This window comes from Rosa chinensis, chromosome 7 (assembly GCF_002994745.2).
Source record: "Rosa chinensis cultivar Old Blush chromosome 7, RchiOBHm-V2, whole genome shotgun sequence".
NCBI lineage: Eukaryota > Viridiplantae > Streptophyta > Magnoliopsida > Rosales > Rosaceae > Rosa > Rosa chinensis.
Genome location: NC_037094.1, coordinates 13411291 through 13433676, shown reverse-complemented (window position 1 = coordinate 13433676; position 22386 = coordinate 13411291). Strand labels below are relative to the sequence as shown.

The following is a 22386-nucleotide window of genomic DNA, read 5'->3' as shown; positions in this document are numbered from 1 at the left end:
TTTGGTGACCAATCCTTTTGATTTCTGGGTGGCTTTCAATTTTTTGCTTCTCATATTAAACCTCGGTTCTTATTTTGAAATTGCGAGTCAAAAGTAAGAAACAAAGGAATTCCTAACCGTTGCTCAGAGTTGGGACAATGTCCAGTTGTCCACTACTGAAATAGTCCATAAACTTTTGTATTTAACCCACTTCATGCTTTCTTCTCTAACATGGAATCCTGTCGAGTCCCTTGAACCGTTTCTCTCTGTTTACGTCATTGTCTTCATGTATTATCAGAACGTAGACATCAAAGTGTGCTTTCTCTAGGGAATCTTTTGCCTACGTATTTAGAGCTCTAGACTTGGGTTGGCAAGATGAGGCTCAATAATCCCAAAGGATAATACGTATATTCATTAATCAACGCCTAAGAAAGAGATCGCTTCAATTATATATATATATATATATATATATATATATATATATCCATCATAATTTTCCTCTTTTCAATGGCCCATGTTTAATGTGATCGGATGGTTCGATTCAAATAATATTGAATACATCTTTCAAACTACGTTCAAACTTCAATTCAATTGCACTTTCTATATTTTCTATTATCCTTTTTTCAAATGGGTGGTTAATTCTGTTAATGACGATCGCACATTTCTTACTTGAGACTTGTCTATATATCACGTGTGGAAACCCAGCACTGTTTCATATTCTTCATGGCTAGCTGGTTGCCATGTCTTATACGTAAATTACACATAAAAACATAGGGCTTTAATTTATTAAGCTTCCATTTGCAAGTGGTACTAATTTATTAGTAGTCATGAATTCTTCTAACTATCTCTAATTTCTGACCCTTCAATCTCCTTTTCTTTGAATTAGTGATTCAAATACAGATTCATCTTTGATTCTTTCTTCTGGAAAAGGTCTTGTCATTTGTCAACCTCATTTCTTTTTATTCCAAATTTTCTTCCTTTTGGTTGGACAAAGCACTGTTTCAATCACAAACACGTTTTGTTTTCTTGTTCGAAACCGCCATGTTGGGAATTTTAGGACTGTTTGGTCCAAATTTTGGTATCTCCACACGTTTTTGGTCATTTGACTGCACAAAGATTTGAGCTTTCTACTGATTTTCTTCACCAAAAATTGGATCTGTTTGAAAGTTGGAATTGGGTTTTTCATTTATTTTTTTTCAGATTTCTTGGCTCTGTGTTTGTTGGGGAGCTTGTTGCTGAAGAAAGATTGAGTTAGTTGAACTGGTGGTTGGGATTGGTTTTCAAGTTCACGGGAAGATTGGTTTGTTGTCACAGGAAAAGACCATTGAAAAGTTGAGTGATCCTCAACTGTTTAATTAAATGCCCTGCTGAACTTGTATGCTACTTTTCTCTGAAGCCAGTTCCAAGCCCAAGGTCTTGTTTTTGGTTGAGAAAGATAGAGAGCTTCCTGTTTCTTCTTCTTGTTTGTTTAAATTGATGTGCTTTTTGTTGAAAATTTGAAATGAGTCATTCTGGAGCAGCAGTTGTTGAAGTTACAAAAGACAAGAATGGAATCGATCAATTTCTCCTTCAAAATCCTCGAGGAGCTTCCGCTAGGGTAAACTAGACTCTTGTACCTCTTTATTTGCTTATTGTTTACATGCATTTTGATTTTGTTATGTGAATATAATCCAGGTTAGCTTATATGGAGGCCAGGTTTTGTCCTGGAGGAGTGAGCGTGGCGAAGAATTGTTGTTCATTAGCAGTAAGGTAAAGATCTTCAAAGTTTTCATTGTTGCCCCTTCATTGTGTAATTTGTGTTTCATAAAGAACGTGTACAATATGAACTATTCTTTCTTGTTGCAAATTACATAGATTAATTCTGTCAATCTCCCCTATTTATGTTTAAACAGGCAGTCTTTAAGCCACCAAAAGCAGTGAGAGGAGGAATTCCAATCTGTTTTCCACAGGTATACAATATATACACCTGTTCTTAACTTCCTATGCAGATTTTAGCATAGGAAATTTTGATTAATTCGGGCTTATGGGTTCATGCGATTTGTGCTTTAGTTTGGAAATGGATCATTGGAGCAGAATGGATTTGCCAGGAACAGGATTTGGGCAATCGACAATGAACCTCCACCTCTAAATCCTAATTATTCTAATGGCAAGGCCTACATTGACTTGCTACTCAAACCATCTGAGGATGATTTGAAGATTTGGCCACATAGGTTTGAGCTTGAATCCTGAAAGTATCATAGTATGATAGCGTGGCATATGCTTTATTAACTTCAAAAATATATGTCCTTTCTGAGAAGATGATTTGAATCATGTTTTTTTTCAGCTTTGAGTTTCGTCTTAGGGTCTCACTGGCAGCAGAGGGGAATCTAAACCTGATATCACGCATCAGGAACATCAATTGCAAGCCTTTCAGTTTTTCAATTGCTTATCACACATATTTCTCCATTTCTGATATCAGGTACAGATTAAGAGTTTAAAACTTATAAGCAAACCAAAAGCCAGCAGCTATAGTGCTAGTCATCTTACCTTTTCCCTTCCCTATAAATTTGGTAGATGGTAGACCACAGTTGGCCATATGTCCCCAAATTTACACCAAAATGGGGTTCAACTATTGGTTTAAAGTTCTAAACAATGTGATTAAGTGTTTATATCCATGTTATTCTGGTAGTAAATCTCTAACTATAATTTCTAGCTACTAACTAATCTCTTGCAGTTAAAATATTCCTCTAACATTTCACAAACAAAGAAAGAAGAGAAATCTGAAATATGAGAACTTCATAGGAATGTTGATCAATATTTTCTTTGTGACATATATGTCAAGTAGGTCAGAAACAAAAGCTATACAGATCACATCATGATCAATGTCAGATACCAGTCCAATTAGAAAGGAGTAAGTGGTATCATACTTTCGGTTGATTTAGAATAAAGTACAGCATGAGCTTTGTTCACCTTGTGTACCAATGAATAGGTAGTAGAGTGATTGTAAATTTTACATAGCTTTGAGAAATGAATTAGTATGATCTGAACTGACAGCGAAGTGAGGATTGAGGGCCTGGAGACTCTTGACTACCTAGACAATCTATGTGAAAAGGAGCGCTTTACAGAACAAGGGGATGCCTTAACATTTGAATCAGAGGTAAATCATGCTTTCCAAAACCTTCTCAACTTGTTAGTGAAGCAGAATGGTCCTCTTATGAAGTCTTCACTCTTGGACAGGTGGACCGAGCTTACCTTAGTTCTTCAGGTGCAATAGCTGTTTTTGATCATGAAAGAAAGAGGACATTTGTTGTACGAAAGGAGGGACTTCCAGATGTTGGTAAGATTCATGCCATTGACTTCAGTATTAAGAATTGCTATCAATAACTTTTAGCTTCCCCAGGAATAACAACTCTCCTTTGTCCTTAAGACATAGTTTGAGAAGTTCTGTTGTCACTTTAATAGTTAAAACAGCCACTTATGTGATCGCATATTTTTCATATATGTAGCACTTCGATTAACTAATGACTTCTGTGTTCTTCAACTTTACTTTTTCTTAGCGGTTTGGAACCCATGGGATAAAAAATCCAAATCCATAGTTGATCTTGGAGATGAAGAGTACAAACAAATGCTTTGTGTTGATGGAGCAGCAATTGAGAAGCCAATCACCTTGAAGCCCGGTGAGGAATGGACCGGCCGAGTGGAGCTCTCTGTTTTGGCTTCAAGTTAATGACCAAACGCTTGATCCTGACATGAGGGGTTTTCTGAAGACACCACACTCAAGAACTGAAGAATCACAAAACTAGTACAAGGGGGTAAACTTCATGTTAAGATTTCGTTTATTTGCAATAAGAAGTTGAATAAGAGCATGATCACCTTCTTTTAATTTGGTGATGCTTGCTAATTATTGAGGAAGTGGGAGATGTGTTTTTAGTTTCTCCCCCCATTGTAGCTATAGTGTAAAACCTACATGGGTGATATTCCTACCTATTGAAAGTGTACATTGAACTGTAGAGGCAGTAGCAAAATTAATCTATGTTGTTGCTTTAATTGTGAGGGAAAAAAAAAAGGGAGTAAAAATATTAAAAAAAACTATATGAATATCAGAGCCTAGTTTCGATCCAGGGACCTGTGGGTTATGGGCCCACCACGCTTCCGCTGCGCCACTCTGATTTGTTGTTTATGCTTGTTAAGATTTCGACTTATCAGAAGGTATGTATCTTCTTATTAGGCATTAGGACTCTCACTGACAATATCTGCTTATCAGTACTTTTCTTCTACTTTTACATCCTGGCTCACCACATTTGAAATTTTGAATCAATTTTTTGTTTCCACGAAAATGACATTTTTTTTTCTTTTCCATTACATGTCACATGCCTCACCCCATTTGAAATTTTGAATCAATTTTTTGTTCCACGATAATGACAAATGCTTTATTGATGCTTGTCAACAATTTAGTTTATAAAATATTGTGATAATCTCTTTAACTTCTGGAATTTTAATCCATCAATGTAACAATATTTGCAATTTTGTTATTATGATATTCAGAAACGAAGTTAGAATCATATAGTCCTATGGTACAAGAAAATATATATATATATATATATATTGTACATCCTTTCGTCATTATGAACAACAGAACAAATATTACTACACTTTGTTGAAATTGCAACTTGAACAAAAATACAATTCAGACATCTCAATTTGTTATTTGGACGTCTTCTAATTTTTGTAAACTCTTTTTTCCTATTTTACTCCTTCTATAAATGAGGTTGGGTTTTTTTTTTTTCTGTTCGTAGTCTCAAGTAACTAGAGAGGTCCTACATCTATTTTTTATAGTTGAGTGCTCTGCGAAAACAAGAGACAGAAACTAGGGTTTAGGAAACACAGGGGATTTTTCGGCACCTGTCTAGCGGCGCCCCCGCGTCGACCATGGTTTCTGGCCTCATCGACCAATGGCGGGTGTTGCTGGACTGGTCTGTGGGGTCTCGAGGCTTTAGGTTTTGCTTTTTCTTTATTGGTCTGGGCTCTGTAAGATGTTTCTCTCCTCTCAGGCGGCAGCGCAGGTGTGGATGATGAGCGATTGGCGATCAGCGGCGGCGCAAACATGGAGTAGGTAACCAGATCATGGCGGCGACATGCCATAGATCGTATGGTGTTGGTTACTGCTCTACGTTGTGTCAATAACCGGAGCCTTCGATGGTGGAGCTTTCAATGATGGTTTCAGGTTCTCAAGCCGGTGGAAGCAAATGGGCGATAGGGTACAATAAACTCCTTATGGGTTTTTGGTTTAGGTCCGTGGCTTTGACCAGGATCCCACCAAAAACAAGCAGGGGGTTCGGTGTGGATTGTTGTGTGGGTTGAAGTTCTTCGGCGAGGCGAGCTTGATTGATTTATGGTGGTGGTTTGCCAGCGGAGCACCTAGAGATAGAGAAGAGGTGCAGCGGCTAGTTTTTGTTTTTGTTTAAGGTAGTTTTTTTTGTTAGATTTTTCTGGTCTTTAGCATGTCCCTACTCATTTGAGCTAGGATTGGGTCAAATTGAGGTGCCATGGATGTGGTGTCTTTCCTAGGGACGAATCGGTTTATTGTCGGTTTTATCTTATGGTCAATGTGCTGACGAGCGATCCTTGCACGTGGTCTGGTATCTTTGGGACATGGTGTGGAAGAGGGCGTTGGTTTTTCTAGCGGTTCTCTATGAGGTAGTATTGATATTCTCGGGGTTCTATGCAGCCCGTGAAGTTGGGAGATATAGGTGGTTAGGGGTATTAGGAATTTGACCTAAAATTCCTCTTGCGGAAGCAAACAAGTGCAAAACAATATAGATAAATGATCAAGAAAACAAACACGAACTTGTTAACGAGGTTCAGCAAAGAACTTTGCCTACGTCCCCGGGCTGCTTGGGTTTCACTATAGAAGAAGAAGAATACACGAACAAGAATACAAGAATCTCTCACAAGAAGTTATCACCAACTCTCAAGACCTCACTTGCTCTCTCTGTTTAATGCTTCAAAGACTTGATCTACTACTACAACCTATGCCCTTATTTATAGATATCTAACTAGACCTTATAAGACATTGGAAACCTATTCCCAATAGACATAGAAACCATTACCAAGTAGGATTATGTAAGCAGGTAGGAAACAATCAAAACTCCTCTTTGATCAAGGATTAACAAATCCTTATCCTATGTGGAATCGGATCCACACACCTAACAATCTTCCACTTGGAGCCAATTACGCTAGTAGCTAACATTCTTTAATACTCTTCAATCATAGCCAACACAAAACTCATTATCACAGCCAACATCTCCTTCGTCAAACTTGGAGACCAACTGTAGCCAAGCACAACTTCAGTTTACTTATTAACACAGACTTAGTCAACATATCAGCATGATTCTCACTTTCTTGAATCTTCAATAATTGCAGCACTTCAGTCTCCACGAGTTCTCGTATGTAGTGATACTTCATAGGAATGTATTTAGTACTTGAATGAAAAGCAGGGTTCTTTGCCAAGTGAATTGCACTTTGACTATCACTGTGTAATGCACAATTCTCTTGCTTTTTACCCAATTCCTCCAACAGACCCTTTAGCCACACCATCTCCTTACCAGCCTCTGACACTGCTACATATTGGGACTCCGTTGTAGACAGGGCCACTTGCCCTTGCAAATTTGAGACCCAAGATACAGTAGCACCACCCATAGTATACACATAACCAGTAGTACTCCGACAAGTATCATGATCTCCTGCCAAGTCTGCATCAACATATCCTTGTAGTTCAGCACTACCTCTCTTGAAACAAAGAGACATATCAGTAGTACCCCGAAGATACCTCATGATCCACTTCACAGCCTCCCAATGTTGCTTTCCTGGATTACTCATGTACCTACTCACAACTCCAACTGCATGAGCAATATTGGGTCTAGTACACACCATAGCATACATTAAGCATCCAACTGCCGATGCATAAGGTACATTCTTCATATATTCTTTCTCTTTTTTGCTCTTGGGTGATTGTTCCTTGGACAATTTAAAGTGAGCCGACAACGGTGTTCCGACAGCCTTCGATTCATCCATATTGAATCGCTTAAGCACCTTCTCAACATACTCTGCTTGTGAAAGCTTCAGAGTACCAGCCACTTTATCACGGATAATCTTTATACATAAGATTTTCTTCGCCTCACCCAAATCCTTCATCGCGAACTGGTTTGACATCTCTCTCTTCAACTTCTCAATCTCATTGAAGTTTTCCCTAGCTATCAACATATCATCCACATATAGTAAAAGAATGATATAAGATTTGTCAAACCTCTTGAAGTAACAACAGTGATCGGATTGACATCTTGTGTAGCCACTCCCACACATGAAAGCATCAAACTTCTTATACCACTGTTTGGGGCTTGTTTCAAGCCATAAAGGCTCTTTTGCAGTTTGCATACCAAGTCCTCCTTACCAGGTGCTACAAAACCTTGTGGTTGCTTCATGTATATGACCTCCTTCAAATCACCATAAAGAAAAGCAGTCTTGACGTCTAGCTGCTCCAAATACAGACCTTTAGCTTCCACTAAACCAAGCACCACCCGGATTGTGGTATGTTTCACAACCGGCGAAAAGATCTCATCAAAATCAATTCCCCCCCCCCTTTGCTGAAAACCTTTCACAACCAACCTTGCCTTGTAACTTTTGCTCTCATCAACTTCTTGCTTAATCTTGTAAATCCACTTGTTATGCAATGCTTTCTTACCTGTTGGTAACTTAGCTAACTCCCAAGTATTGTTGGACATGAGAGAGTCCATCTTATCTTGCATGGCACCCTTCCACTTAGCAGAATCTTTATGTTGCATTGCCTCATCATAACTCACAGGTTCACCACAGTCAGTTAACAGCAAATAGTTAGCACAAGACAAGTATCTATCAGCTGGTATTCCTTTAGTACTTCTTGACGATACTCATGGCACAAAAGGAGGTGTCACTGGCTCATCACTAGGAACTTGTTCTTCAGGTTGTGCGACCTCAGGAGCTTCTTGTTGTTGTTGTTCCTCCCCATGATTTCCCTTAGACACATCTTCATTGGACAATTCTTCCAACCTTGCAAACTGCCGACCTTTTCTTACAGGACTTTTAGGCTCTGCTGCTTGCCTATTCTTGTACATCACCTCTTCATTAAACATGACATTCCTACTCCTTACAACTTTCTTATTCTACATATCCCAAAACCTATAGCCAAGCTCGTCACCGCCATAGCCTATGAATATGCACTTTTGAGAATTGGGATCCAACTTGCTTACCGGACTCAATGTGAACATATGCCACGCAACCAAACATTCTTAAATGTGATAGGCCTATCTCTTTTCCACTCCATTTTTCCTCAGGTAAGAGATGATTCAATGGTACTGATGGTCCACGGTTCATTAAATAAGTAGCAGTATTAACCGCATTAGCCCAAAACATGTCTGGCAATCCTACGTGTATCCTCATACTCCTTGCTCGCTCATTCAGAGTCCTATTCATGCGTTCAGCCACTCAATTCTGCTGTGGAGTTCCGGGAATTTTCTTCTCCATCCTAATCCCATTCTCTGCACAATACTCTTTGAAATCATTACCACAGTATTCACCTCCATTATCCGACCTCAGACATTTGATCTTCGACCCGGTTTCATTCTCTACGATCGCCTTCCACTTCTTGAAAGTATCAAATACTTCCCATTTATTTTTCAAGAAATAAACCCATACTTTCCTTGTGGAGTCATCAATATAAGTCACATAGTACTTTGAGACACCTAACGAAAGCTCCGGTGCAGGTCCCCACACGTCAATATGAACCAACTCTAGTTTTGTATCTTTTGGTGCCTTGCCACCCTTTGAGAAACTAACAACCTTTTGCTTCCCAAATATGCAGTCTTCACAAAGCCCAATCTTCACTGAGTCCACACCATGTAGTTTACCCTTCGACTGAAGTACACCTATACCTTTCTCACTGATGTGCCCAAGTCTACAATGCCATAAGTATGCATCTTCATTTTTCTCAACGATCGTAGTTGTGATGACCTGGATTTTCATTATGTAATTTTGGTAATTAATAATGGACCAGTTGTACGAATAATTGTTATTATGCTTTATTCGTAGGTTTTATGTGGAGTGGAATGATTTTCGTAAGTATAAATAAGTGAATTTCACAGTTTAGGGGTCGTGTGAAGTTTGACTTTTTATATGTTGGGATTCTCGGAAAACTTCCTTCACGAAAGTTGTAGAGCGCGTCGATACGAGTTCGTGGACATGCGGAACGCGTAAATCGGAGTTCGTATGAGGAAGTTATGGCTATGGAAAGAAGTTTCCATTTTGGTATATATAGGAAAAATCAGAAAAATACTTTCATTTTTCCTCATTTCCTTTTCCGGAAGCCACTCCCTCTCTCTCTCTTCTCTCTCGTCCGCGCCCTCAGTATCGAAGTTTTCCGCCTGACCCGACCCGAACCCGGCCGATCCGACCCGACTTTTCCGGCCGACTGCGGCGGTCTCCGGCCGTGAAACTTGGACAGACAGGATCGCCTCCGCCGTCTGGTCGTCCCTCTGGTGTTCTCTTACGGCGATTCTCCGTCTCGGTGGCAGTTCAAGGCGGTGCAGATCGAGGAATTCGGACCCGACCGGAAAACACAGTTCCGACGTCGGCGCGGCTTCGATTTTCTTGGGTTGAGTTCAGAACAAGCTCCCTGGTCGATCCTTGGTGTTTGTTTCGACCGGTTTACGTGAAAATTCGATCAACTCGGGTTGGATCACTGTTCACGGCTTGTGAGGTAGTTTTCGATCCCTTAAGCTTGTTTTATGACTTCGATCCAGTTATGAAAGTTCACAAGCATGCTTAGATGAAGCTTTTTGATGTTGGGAGTTTTGTGAGATTTTGAGTTTTGGCCGGAGGCGGTGCACCACCGTCTGTGGTGGCGTTCCGGCGGTGTTCCAGCCACTTAAGGAACTGTTTCTGGTATTATATGTCTTCTACTCGTCGATACGAGCGTTTCGATATATAATATGCAGATTTTGGAGTTCGTATGGATTTGTTATGATTTTTGCCGTTTCATATCGGTGAATTTATTCGATCCGTGAAGATATGAGCGTCCGATCGACTTGTGGTTTGGTCACATCGATCGTGGACGTATTCCGAAGACTTTGGGAGGTCTCGGATGTGGTTTTGCCTCGATTGGCACCACTTTGGGGTTTTTAGTTCAAAAACAGGGGTTTCGAACTTAAAACAAATATGAATCATTACTAAGTTGGAACCATATGTGATTAGGTACTTGACGAAGTATTCAGACGAGTGGTTGGTGATAGTTTTGGTTCGGTTCTGTATTGAAGACGCAGCAGGAATTCGAGGTGAGTAAATCTCACAAGGACCTTTATGAACATAAGTACCATTATTGTTTTGGCGTTAATTATTTAACTGCAAACTATAGTTGGTATTAGTAGGCATTCCTGAGCGAATGACTACATATATATATTTAGATGAAATATATATATCCTTGTGAATGATTGTGATGAATAATAATATGCATGATGGTGTTCATATTATTGTTGAATGCGACTTTTCAGGAAACGATATTATAGAAAAAGATGTTTTCTATTGTTTGAAAAGTATTGAGTTGGATGCTACATTTTGAGTCAAGCGTGACTCATTTTAGATGTATTGGTCTTTGTACCAAGGGTCACAGATGGTGAGCAAGAATTAGGAAAGCCGAAGCTAGGTGCTTGTAACGTTTTTAGGTCAGATGCGACTTACTTAACGTTGACCTTAAGACCAGATAGGGTCTAAGAAGATCTTACGTCACAGATGGTGATAGATCATAGATAGTAACAGGTTGCAGATGGTAACCTTGATGTTTGATTTCGTGACCAGATGAGGTCTGAAGATCATGCGTCACAGATGGTGAGCAGAGATAAGGAAAGCCGAAATTAGATAGTTGTAACGTTTTTAGGTCAGATGCGACTTACTTAACGTTGACCTTAAGACCAGATAGGGTCTAAGAAGATCTTACGTCACAGATGGTGATAGATCATAGATAGTAACAGGTTGCAGATGGTAACCTTGATGTTTGATTTCGTGACCAGATGAGGTCTGAAGATCATGCGTCACAGATGGTGAGCAGAGATAAGGAAAGCCGAAATTAGATAGTTGTAACGTTTTTAGGTCAGATGCGACTTACTTAACGTTGACCTTAAGACCAAATAGGGTCTAAGAAGATCTTACGTCACAGATGGTGATAGATCATAGATAGTAACAGGTTGCAGATGGTAACCTTGATGTTTGACTTCATGACCAGATGGGGTCTGAAGATCATGAATCACAGATGGTGATCAATGGTTGAGCTGAGACCAGATGGGGTCTAAAGATTATAGGTCACAGATGGTGGCAGGTTGCAGATGGCGACCTTGATGTTGATTTCCTGACTAGACGGAGTCTGAAATCATATGTCTCAGATGGTGACAGATCACAGATGGTGATAGATCACAGATGGTGATCAAGGCAGGAAATAGGTAATCACGTTCTGGTTAGGACGAGTGATTACAATTTCAATAGGGTTCTAGTTTATCTGCCATGATAGCTTATGGGAGTAACAATCGAGGTTGCTTGAGACTCATAGGTTCGCGGCTTAAAGGAGAGTTCAGATGGCATTCTTCTTTAATTGTCTAGATGAGACTTGAATTGCTACTTGATGGTTAAGTTAGCAAATAAGGCATGGTCATAGTGGTGACTCATGTTGTCCTTTCTGTGGGAAGGATATTGAATGTTAGGAGGATTCATGGCTGCATGTTTCCTTGAGTAGATTGATGTGAGTTGTTGATTGATGTTCATGAGTTACTCATACGAGCTTGAAGAAGCTTACCGGGTTTGTTGTTTGGCAACCCCGGTGCATCATTGTAAATGGTGTAGGGGCTAATCCTGCAGGTCAGGAAAATCGTGGCTGAAGCTGAAGGAGCTTGTTGGCAGCAGAACGGGTAGGAAGCAATTTTTGTTGGCTTTGCCAATATATGACTTCCGCTATGCAGTAAGCTCTGAGGAGCAATTTACGTTTTATTGTGATGACAATCTAATTCGTAAATTTGTGTAATATATAACTCTGTGGAGCGAGTGTATGTTATTTTGGATGATTCAGTGTATCAGTAAGTACTTGTTTTAAGGGAAAGATGTTCCAGGTATTTGTATTGATGACTGAATATTCACGCATGTATAATTATGGGATTATATATATCGATTTTTATTGTTGTAAAAATCAGGGGCGTGACAGATTGGTATCAGAGCGTAAGGTACATATTTGGTGACACAATCAATACTCCTCGAGTGATGGCCCGTCTGCAGCGGATCCCCATCATATGCTCTTCGGTATTGATATAGTCATTGGGTATGTAGTGAACGGTAGGATGTGAGTCTTCAGGGTAGTGTCGGCTCAGGAGATGAAGTGTAGGAGCTAGATGTAGCTTCTATGAGTTAAAGACTTTTAAGGAATGATGACCTTTAGTCTAACTCAAGATATACGTAGGGGATGGAATTGTATCCTTTGACGTAGCATTGTGGTTGATTTAGTCATAGCGTTGACTTATACTTGTGTTTGAGAGCTATACATGTATTAACCACATGTTGTTATACTCCTAAGGTGATGGACCCTCGAGGAGGCAGAGCTAGGGGTCGAGGTAGACCCAGAGGCAGAGGTAGAGCCCGAGGTAGAGGCGGGATTCCTCCTCCTGTTGAGGAGATGTTTGAGAATGATGTGGAGGCATCAAATGTTGAGTTGCCTGTTCCACCTGTGGTGGAGGTTGCTAACGTTGTAGATCCTACTTGTTTGTCGAAGTTGGCAAAGGAGATTTCGAGATTGGGAGGAGTTCCATTTCAGGGAGGTACGGATCACATGTTGGCAGACCAATGGATTGAGAATATGAAGACCTACTTCGAGATGGTCGTCTGTGACGACATTGAGAAGAGGAAGATTTCCACATTTATGCTCCAAGGCGATGCACGGGTTTGGTGGAATGGCACACAGAGGGTGATGGACGTGTCCACCATGACCTGGAATGAGTTTGTGGAACTGTTCAGGAAGAAGTACTTTCCGCCTTCAGTGAAGGAGCAGATGGAAAAGGAATTCATCTCGTTAGTCCAAGGGACTAAGAGTGTGAGGGAGTATGAAGCTGAGTTCTCAAGGTTGTATCGCTTTGTGAGGCAGATGGATGCTGAGAGCTTAGCTATGAAGTTTCAGTGGGGACTGAATGCTTCAATCCGGCGCGATGTCGCTGTTCTGGAACTGAAAACAGTAGAGCTCATTTTCGTTAAGGCTATGGCCATTGAGCAGGAGAACTTGACTCTCCAAGAACACGAATCGGCTGAGAGGGATTTCCAAAGAAAGGGAAAGGCAACTGCGGGGAGCAGTAAAGCATCTGGGAATCGAGGTGGATTCTGGAAAAGACAGAGGACTAATCAGCAGGCACCAGCTAGGGCTGCAGCTGCACCTGCTAGGGTTGCACCTAATAGGCCAGTGGTGAACCCGAAGTGTTTCAATTGCAATGAGATGGGCCATGTTGCTCGAGATTGCACGAAACCTAAGAACTTGGCATGCTTCACATGTGGCCAGACGGGGCACTTCTCAAGGGATTGTACCCAGCAGCGTAGGGGACAAGGGAATCAGCAGAGGCATCTACCTCCGGGAAATGCTAGGGTGTTTGCTATTGGTCAGCAGAATGCCGGAGTGGAAGGTACCTTATCCTTATTTGATTTCTTTGCTAGGGTGTTATTTGATACGGGAGCGTCCCACTCTTTCATATCTAGTTCTGTGGTTGATATGTTAGGTTTAACTCCTAGGCCTCTTGCTAGATCCTTGTGTGTTATTTCCCCACTTGGTGTTTCCCTTGAGCTTGATAAGTTTTGTGATGCTTGTCCAATTGTGATTGGTGGTAAGGAGTTTACCGCGGCCTTGATTGTGTTAGCAGATCATAAGTATGATGTCATTTTGGGTATTGATTGGCTGAGGCCAAATCATGCTATGATTGATTGCTTTGAAATGGTAGTGTCATTTCATATACCTGGGCAACCGGTGTTTCGTTATCGGTGTCTTAGGTCAGATACTGCTTTAAGGGCAGGATTCTTAGCTCATGTGGAGTCAGTGAGTTGTACGGCGGTTATGGCAGAGATTTCTGTGGTTTCCGAGTACAGTGATGTATTTCAGGAGATACCAGGATTACCTCCGAGGAGGGAAGTGGATTTTGCTATTGATGTGATACCAGGTACTGCACCTGTATCTATGACACCATTTCGGATGGCACCAACTGAACTTAAAGAGTTGAAGGAGCAAATTGATGGTTTACTTGAGCAAGGGTTCATTAGACCTAGTACTTCTCCTTGGGGTGCACCTGTGGTGTTTGCGAAGAAGAAGGATGGTTCACTGAGGTTGTGTGTGGATTATCGGCAGTTGAACAAGGTGACGATTAAGAATAGGTACCCTTTACCTAGGATTGATGACTTGTTCGACCAGCTTAAGGAAGCTGCTGTATTCTCGAAGATTGATTTGAGATCCGGATATCACCAGTTGAGGGTGAAAGATGATGATGTTCCTAAGACTGCTTTTAGGACTAGGTATGGACACTTTGAGTTTGTTGTCATGCCTTTTGGTTTAACCAATGCACCTGCAGCCTTTATGGACTTGATGAACCGTATGTTCAGTCCGTACATGGATAAGTTTGTGGTAGTGTTCGTGGATGATATTTTGGTTTATTCCAAGACGTTGGAGGACCATGATAAGCATCTGCGGATTGTGCTACAACTTTTGAGAGAAAAGGAATTGTTTGCGAAATTCGAGAAGTGCGAATTTTGGCAAAGGGAGGTCAAGTTCCTTGGTCATGTAATTTCGAAGGATGGAATCTCTGTGGATCCTTCTAAGGTGGAAGCAGTGATGAACTGGGGCCAACCCACTACAGTTACTGAGGTACGTAGTTTTCTGGGTTTGGCAGGTTATTATCGGAGATTCATTGAGGGATTTTCTAGCATTGCTTCGGCTTTGACCAAGTTGACAAGGAAGAATGTCCAGTTTGTGTGGACTGAGGAATGTGAACGAGCATTCAATGAGTTGAAGGCTAGATTGACCACAGCCCCAGTATTGACTATTCCCACAAGCGGTGGTGGTTTAGTCATCTATAGTGATGCGTCTCATCAAGGTTTGGGATGTGTATTGATGCAGCATGGCGGTGTTGTCGCTTATGGTTCTAGACAGTTGAAGGTGCATGAGCGTAATTACCCCACTCATGATTTGGAGTTGGCTGCGGTTGTGTTTGCCTTGAAGATTTGGAGGCATTACTTGTATGGGGAGAAGTTCGAACTCTTTTCGGATCATAAGAGTTTGAAGTATCTGTTCTCTCAGAAGGAGTTGAACATGAGACAGAGAAGGTGGATGGAACTCATAAAGGACTATGATTTCACCTTGGAGTATCATCCAGGAAAGGCCAATGTGGTGGCGGATGCTTTGAGTAGAAAGCCCAGGGGTATTGTTGCTTCTGTTATGGTTCAGGAGTGGCTTATGTTGGAGACTGCATCTGAGTTTGACCTTGTGCAAGTAGGAATTGAAAATGGGAGTTTCCTTGGAAGTATCACGGTACAGCCTGCCCTGATTTCCAGGAACATTCAAGGTCAGACAGAGGATGAGTTCTCAAGTGCGAAGTTGGTAGAGTTATGCAGATTTGAGAAGGAGACATGTTGAGTTTAAAGAGGGTGATCATGTGTTCTTGAAGGTCTCGCCCATGAAGGGTGTGGTGAGATTTGGCAAGAAAGGAAAGTTATCACCAAGGTTTGTCGGACCTTTTGAAATTCTGGAAAGGGTAGGAGAGTTGGCTTATAGGCTTGCCTTACCTCCTACTATGTCTGGTGTGCATAATGTTTTCCATGTGTCTATGTTGAGGAAGTATGTTCAGGATGAGTCACATGTGATTGATTATGGTACGATTGAAGTGCACGCGGATACGACCTTTGTTGTTGAACCTGTTAGAATTTTGGATAGGTCAACAAAGCAACTTCGAAGGAAGGAAGTTGACTTGGTCAAAATATTGTGGAGTCACCATGACGAGGGTGATGCTTCTTGGGAATTGGAGTCGGATATGAGAGCGAAGTACCCACAGTTGTTTGTTGATGAGCAAGCGTGAATTTCGGGACGAAATTCTTTTAAGGAGGGTAGACTGTGATGACCTGGATTTTCATTATGTAATTTTGGTAATTAATAATGGACCAGTTGTACGAATAATTGTTATTATGCTTTATTCGTAGGTTTTATGTGGAGTGGAATGATTTTCGTAAGTATAAATAAGTGAATTTCACAGTTTAGGGGTCGTGTGAAGTTTGACTTTTTATATGTTGGGATTCTCGGAAAACTTCCTTCACGAAAGTTGTAGAGCGCGTCGATACGAGTTCGTGGACATGCGGAACGCGTAAATCGGAGTTCGTATGAGGAAGTTATGGCTATGGAAAGAAGTTTCCATTTTGATATATATAGGAAAAATCAGAAAAATACTTTCATTTTTCCTCATTTCCTTTTCCGGAAGCCACTCCCTCTCTCTCTCTTCTCTCTCGTCCGCGCCATCAGTATCGAAGTTTTCCGCCTGACCCGACCCGAACCCGGCCGATCCGACCCGACTTTTCCGGCCGACTGCGGCGGTCTCCGGCCGTGAAACTTGGACAGACAGGATCGCCTCCGCCGTCTGGTCGTCCCTCTGGTGTTCTCTTACGGCGATTCTCCGTCTCGGTGGCAGTTCAAGGCGGTGCAGATCGAGGAATTCGGACCCGACCGGAAAACACAGTTCCGACGTCGGCGCGGCTTCGATTTTCTTGGGTTGAGTTCAGAACAAGCTCCCTGGTCGATCCTTGGTGTTTGTTTCGACCGGTTTACGTGAAAATTCGATCAACTCGGGTTGGATCACTGTTCACGGCTTGTGAGGTAGTTTTCGATCCCTTAAGCTTGTTTTATGACTTCGATCCAGTTATGAAAGTTCACAAGCATGCTTAGATGAAGCTTTTTGATGTTGGGAGTTTTGTGAGATTTTGAGTTTTGGCCGGCGGCGGTGCACCACCGTCTGTGGTGGCGTTCCGGCGGTGTTCCAGCCACTTAAGGAACTGTTTCTGGTATTATATGTCTTCTACTCGTCGATACGAGCGTTTCGATATATAATATGCAGATTTTGGAGTTCGTATGGATTTGTTATGATTTTTGCCGTTTCATATCGGTGAATTTATTCGATCCGTGAAGATATGAGCGTCCGATCGACTTGTGGTTTGGTCACATCGATCGTGGACGTATTCCGAAGACTTTGGGAGGTCTCGGATGTGGTTTTGCCTCGATTGGCACCACTTTGGGGTTTTTAGTTCAAAAACAGGGGTTTCGAACTTAAAACAAATATGAATCATTACTAAGTTGGAACCATATGTGATTAGGTACTTGACGAAGTATTCAGACGAGTGGTTGGTGATAGTTTTGGTTCGGTTCTGTATTGAAGACGCAGCAGGAATTCGAGGTGAGTAAATCTCACAAGGACCTTTATGAACATAAGTACCATTATTGTTTTGGCGTTAATTATTTAACTGCAAACTATAGTTGGTATTAGTAGGCATTCCTGAGCGAATGACTACATATATATATTTAGATGAAATATATATATCCTTGTGAATGATTGTGATGAATAATAATATGCATGATGGTGTTCATATTATTGTTGAATGCGACTTTTCAGGAAACGATATTATAGAAAAAGATGTTTTCTATTGTTTGAAAAGTATTGAGTTGGATGCTACATTTTGAGTCAAGCGTGACTCATTTTAGATGTATTGGTCTTTGTACCAAGGGTCACAGATGGTGAGCAAGAATTAGGAAAGCCGAAGCTAGGTGCTTGTAACGTTTTTAGGTCAGATGCGACTTACTTAACGTTGACCTTAAGACCAGATAGGGTCTAAGAAGATCTTACGTCACAGATGGTGATAGATCATAGATAGTAACAGGTTGCAGATGGTAACCTTGATGTTTGATTTCGTGACCAGATGAGGTCTGAAGATCATGCGTCACAGATGGTGAGCAGAGATAAGGAAAGCCGAAATTAGATAGTTGTAACGTTTTTAGGTCAGATGCGACTTACTTAACGTTGACCTTAAGACCAGATAGGGTCTAAGAAGATCTTACGTCACAGATGGTGATAGATCATAGATAGTAACAGGTTGCAGATGGTAACCTTGATGTTTGATTTCGTGACCAGATGAGGTCTGAAGATCATGCGTCACAGATGGTGAGCAGAGATAAGGAAAGCCGAAATTAGATAGTTGTAACGTTTTTAGGTCAGATGCGACTTACTTAACGTTGACCTTAAGACCAGATAGGGTCTAAGAAGATCTTACGTCACAGATGGTGATAGATCATAGATAGTAACAGGTTGCAGATGGTAACCTTGATGTTTGACTTCATGACCAGATGGGGTCTGAAGATCATGAATCACAGATGGTGATCAATGGTTGAGCTGAGACCAGATGGGGTCTAAAGATTATAGGTCACAGATGGTGGCAGGTTGCAGATGGCGACCTTGATGTTGATTTCCTGACTAGACGGAGTCTGAAATCATATGTCTCAGATGGTGACAGATCACAGATGGTGATAGATCACAGATGGTGATCAAGGCAGGAAATAGGTAATCACGTTCTGGTTAGGACGAGTGATTACAATTTCAATAGGGTTCTAGTTTATCTGCCATGATAGCTTATGGGAGTAACAGTCGAGGTTGCTTGAGACTCATAGGTTCGCGGCTTAAAGGAGAGTTCAGATGGCATTCTTCTTTAATTGTCTAGATGAGACTTGAATTGCTACTTGATGGTTAAGTTAGCAAATAAGGCATGGTCATAGTGGTGACTCATGTTGTCCTTTCTGTGGGAAGGATATTGAATGTTAGGAGGATTCATGGCTGCATGTTTCCTTAAGTAGATTGATGTGAGTTGTTGATTGATGTTCATGAGTTACTCATACGAGCTTGAAGAAGCTTACCGGGTTTGTTGTTTGGCAACCCCGGTGCATCATTGTAAATGGTGTAGGGGCTAATCCTGCAGGTCAGGAAAATCGTGGCTGAAGCTGAAGGAGCTTGTTGGCAGCAGAACGGGTATGAAGCAATTTTTGTTGGCTTTGCCAATATATGACTTCCGCTATGCAGTAAGCTCTGAGGAGCAATTTACGTTTTATTGTGATGACAATCTAATTCGTAAATTTGTGTAATATATAACTCTGTGGAGCGAGTGTATGTTATTTTGGATGATTCAGTGTATCAGTAAGTACTTGTTTTAAGGGAAAGATGTTCCAGGTATTTGTATTGATGACTGAATATTCACGCATGTATAATTATGGGATTATATATATCGATTTTTATTGTTGTAAAAATCAGGGGCGTGACAGTAGTGTCTTCATTGTTCTCAACAATAGCAACAATATTCAAGGTTGTATAAAGTGTTCCTGTCTTGATTCCACGTGCTAACACCATAGCTCCTTTACACACCTTCCACGTACCTTTGCCAAAGGTAGTGCGACATCCTTCATCATCCAACTAACCCACAGAGATCAAATTCCTCTTCAACCGAGGTATGTGTCTAACATTGGTCAAGGTCCATGTTCCACCATTTGTCAGCAAAATCTTCACATCACCCCTTCCCACAATCTCCAAGGCTCCACCATCAGCAAGAAATACTTTGCCAAAATGACCACGTCGGTAATTCACCATGAGCTATTGTTGTGAAGTTGAGTGAAATGACGCTCCAGAGTCTACGATCCATGACTCCAATGGTGCTTCAGTAACGCTTAGTACAAGTGCATCCGAATCACACTCAGTTGTGTTTGCCATTTTCATTGTCTCCTTCCACTGGTTACAAACCCTCTTGACATGTCCAGATTTCCCACAATGCCAACACCCATCGGACCACTTTCCTGACTTGGACACGCTTCGACCTTTTTCAGGTGCCCTAGATTTGGACCTTCCACGATTGTTGTTTGAGTTCTTGTTGAACGTTCTACCTCTATTTTCTACAGAGAGCGCAGAACTTGAAGGATCTTCAAGGTTATTTTGTTTTCGCTTCTCTTCATTCAGAAGAATGTCACGCACATCATTAAACTTCAGCTTCTTCGTAGTCCCAGCTCCACTACAAATTGAGTTCACAGTCACATCCCAATTCGAAGGCATGGAAGTCAACAACACCAAAGCTTTGATGTGTTCGTAGAATTTAACATCCACCGATGCTAGTTGCTCGATAATATCACCAACTATCCCAACTTGCTGGCGAACAGATATACCCTTACCCATCTTCAAAGTGAACAGCCGCCTCATCAAGTACAACTGTTGAACGGCATTTGGCTTCTCATACATGTTGGACAAACTATCCATCATCCCCTTCAACGTAGTCTCCTTGATAATAAATCACCGTACATCATTCGAAAGCGATAGTCGAACGGCTCCAAGGGCCATCCTATCCATTTGGACAAATTCTTCCTCCTTCATATCTTTTGGGAGCTTGCCCTCTAAAGTCTTAGCAAGCTTCTTCATATTTAAGTAGTCCTCAATTTGTGACCTCCATAGGCTAAACTCATTACCGACGAACTTATCGACCCTCTTCTCAAAGTCTTTTATGCTCATTGTTTCCACTCTAGAGCCTAAGCTCTGATACCACTTTGTTAGGAATTTGACATAAAATTTCTCTTGCGGAAGCAAACAAGTGCAAAACAATATAGATAAACGATCGAGAAAACAAACACGAACTTGTTAATGAGGTTCAGCAAAGAACTTTGCCTACGTCCCCGGGCTGCTTGGGTTTCACTATAGAAGAAGAAGAATACACGAACAAGAATACAAGAATCTCTCACAAGAAGTTATCACCAACTCTCAAGACCTCACTTGCTCTCTCTGTTTAATGCTTCAAAGACTTGATCTACTACTACAACCTATGCCCTTATTTATAGATATCTAACTAGACCCTATAAGACATTGGAAACATATTCCCAATAGACATAGAAACCATTACCAAGTCGGATTATGTAAGCAGGTAGGAAACAATCAAAACTCCTCTTTGATCAAGGATTAACAAATCCTTATCCTATGTGGAATCAGATCCACACACCCAACAAGGGTTGGGCCCTTTCGGCTCATAGAGATTATTCATGATGACGGACCCGTAACTAGTTTAGGTTTCAGGGAGGAGAGTGGGGAATTCTTGTCCACCATCGGTCTTTCCGGTATTATGTAATCTTGTTTATCTTTAATAAAGGTTTCTTATTCTAAAAAAAAAAAAAAAAAAAAAAAAAAAAAAAAAAAAAAAAAACTTGAACAAAAATACAATGAGAAACCAGAACCAACCTCAGAAATTGCATGACATTGCACAATAGACACCTTGTGTTCCATATATACTTAATACTAAAATCAATGTAGCTGCAAAAATGGTTCATGGTTGAGGACTTAAGGACAATATGCAGAAACATATGCTCCAACATGCTCGTGAAGTTGATAACAACCTTGATGTGTTGGTATGGGGATAAGGAGGAACAACGAAAAGCATCCCTCAACAACTCACTTCACTCCTAAATCAATGAAAAAAGTTGGTTTCAATGAGAATAAAACCATGAGGTCCCTCCCAAAAACTCATCTATACACTCCTTCATGAACAATAACAGACCACTTCATAAGTGATTAATAGTCTTGGAATTATTCAGTTTCCAAGTGAAAAACACCATACACTCCTTCTCTTGTAAAGTGTTTTTAGTTTCATACTCCACCTGTTATCATCTAGTTATTATAAATACATACTAGTAGGACTCACCCATTATGTGTATGGAGAGAAGTTAAAAGTAGTGGAGAAACTTCTCGTACAACCACCACATTTTATGCTTTTTTTTTTCTATTTTACAATTTATCATATTATCCCTATTGATTAATTATATTTCATAATTTTTTAATAAATAAATATTAAATTGATAAAAATGAAATAAACAAACTCTCTTCTCTTAATAATAGTATAGATAATACCTTTCAAAAAAATTAAAATAGTATAAATAATAATCCCAAATTTTCTTTAGCCAAGACCCAAGCAAATAATGAACAATAACAGACCACTTCATAAGTGATTAATAGTCTTGGCATGATTCAGTTTCCAAGTGAAAAACAAAGTTTGACATGTCCGCCCTTAAGTTACAAAGCTCCACAGGCTGCGGTGTAAAGTTTAGTAAATTAAGAGAAAATACTATATGATAGCACACAGTGATCATGTCCAGTATCATGAAACTCTAGAAACAAATTCATATGCATTAATTAGAGCACTCTTCAATTCCTTAATGCATGGCCCTAGGCAATATCTTCTTCACCTCACTTGCCAAACAACAGCAACAAACTAAACAATGCTACGTACAAT

At 40.7% G+C, this 22386-nt stretch overlaps 2 protein-coding genes across 2 annotated transcripts; both read left to right on the top strand.

Moving 5' to 3' along the window:
* The first annotated feature begins 764 nt into the window (after positions 1 to 764).
* On the top strand, positions 765 to 4024 carry LOC112176960 (putative glucose-6-phosphate 1-epimerase). The gene is made up of 8 exons (XM_024315106.2): positions 765 to 1576; positions 1654 to 1728; positions 1872 to 1928; positions 2029 to 2189; positions 2303 to 2437; positions 3013 to 3115; positions 3196 to 3295; positions 3516 to 4024. The coding sequence occupies exons 1-8, from the start codon at positions 1481 to 1483 to the stop codon at positions 3683 to 3685; spliced, it is 897 nt and encodes a 298-aa protein (XP_024170874.1). The 5' UTR covers positions 765 to 1480; the 3' UTR covers positions 3686 to 4024.
* A 9249-nt stretch (positions 4025 to 13273) lies between these two features.
* LOC112177433 lies at positions 13274 to 15682 on the top strand. Its single transcript, XM_040511335.1, has 5 exons — positions 13274 to 13664; positions 13782 to 13929; positions 14050 to 14227; positions 14375 to 14797; positions 15494 to 15682. The coding sequence occupies exons 1-5, from the start codon at positions 13274 to 13276 to the stop codon at positions 15680 to 15682; spliced, it is 1329 nt and encodes a 442-aa protein (XP_040367269.1).
* Positions 15683 to 22386: the final 6704 nt, after the last annotated feature.

Coding starts and splice junctions, on each gene's coding strand:
- LOC112176960 (XM_024315106.2), top strand. CDS start 1,481: ATGAGTCATTCTGGAGCAGCAGTTGTTGAAGTTACAAAAGACAAGAAT. Junction 2,438..3,012: donor TTCTCCATTTCTGATATCAG/GTACAGATTAAG, acceptor CTGAACTGACAG/CGAAGTGAGGATTGAGGGCC. Junction 3,296..3,515: donor GGAGGGACTTCCAGATGTTG/GTAAGATTCATG, acceptor ACTTTTTCTTAG/CGGTTTGGAACCCATGGGAT.
- LOC112177433 (XM_040511335.1), top strand. CDS start 13,274: ATGGCCATTGAGCAGGAGAACTTGACTCTCCAAGAACACGAATCGGCT. Junction 13,665..13,781: donor TGCTAGGGTGTTTGCTATTG/GTCAGCAGAATG, acceptor TTGATATGTTAG/GTTTAACTCCTAGGCCTCTT. Junction 14,228..14,374: donor TGATACCAGGTACTGCACCT/GTATCTATGACA, acceptor AAGGATGGTTCA/CTGAGGTTGTGTGTGGATTA.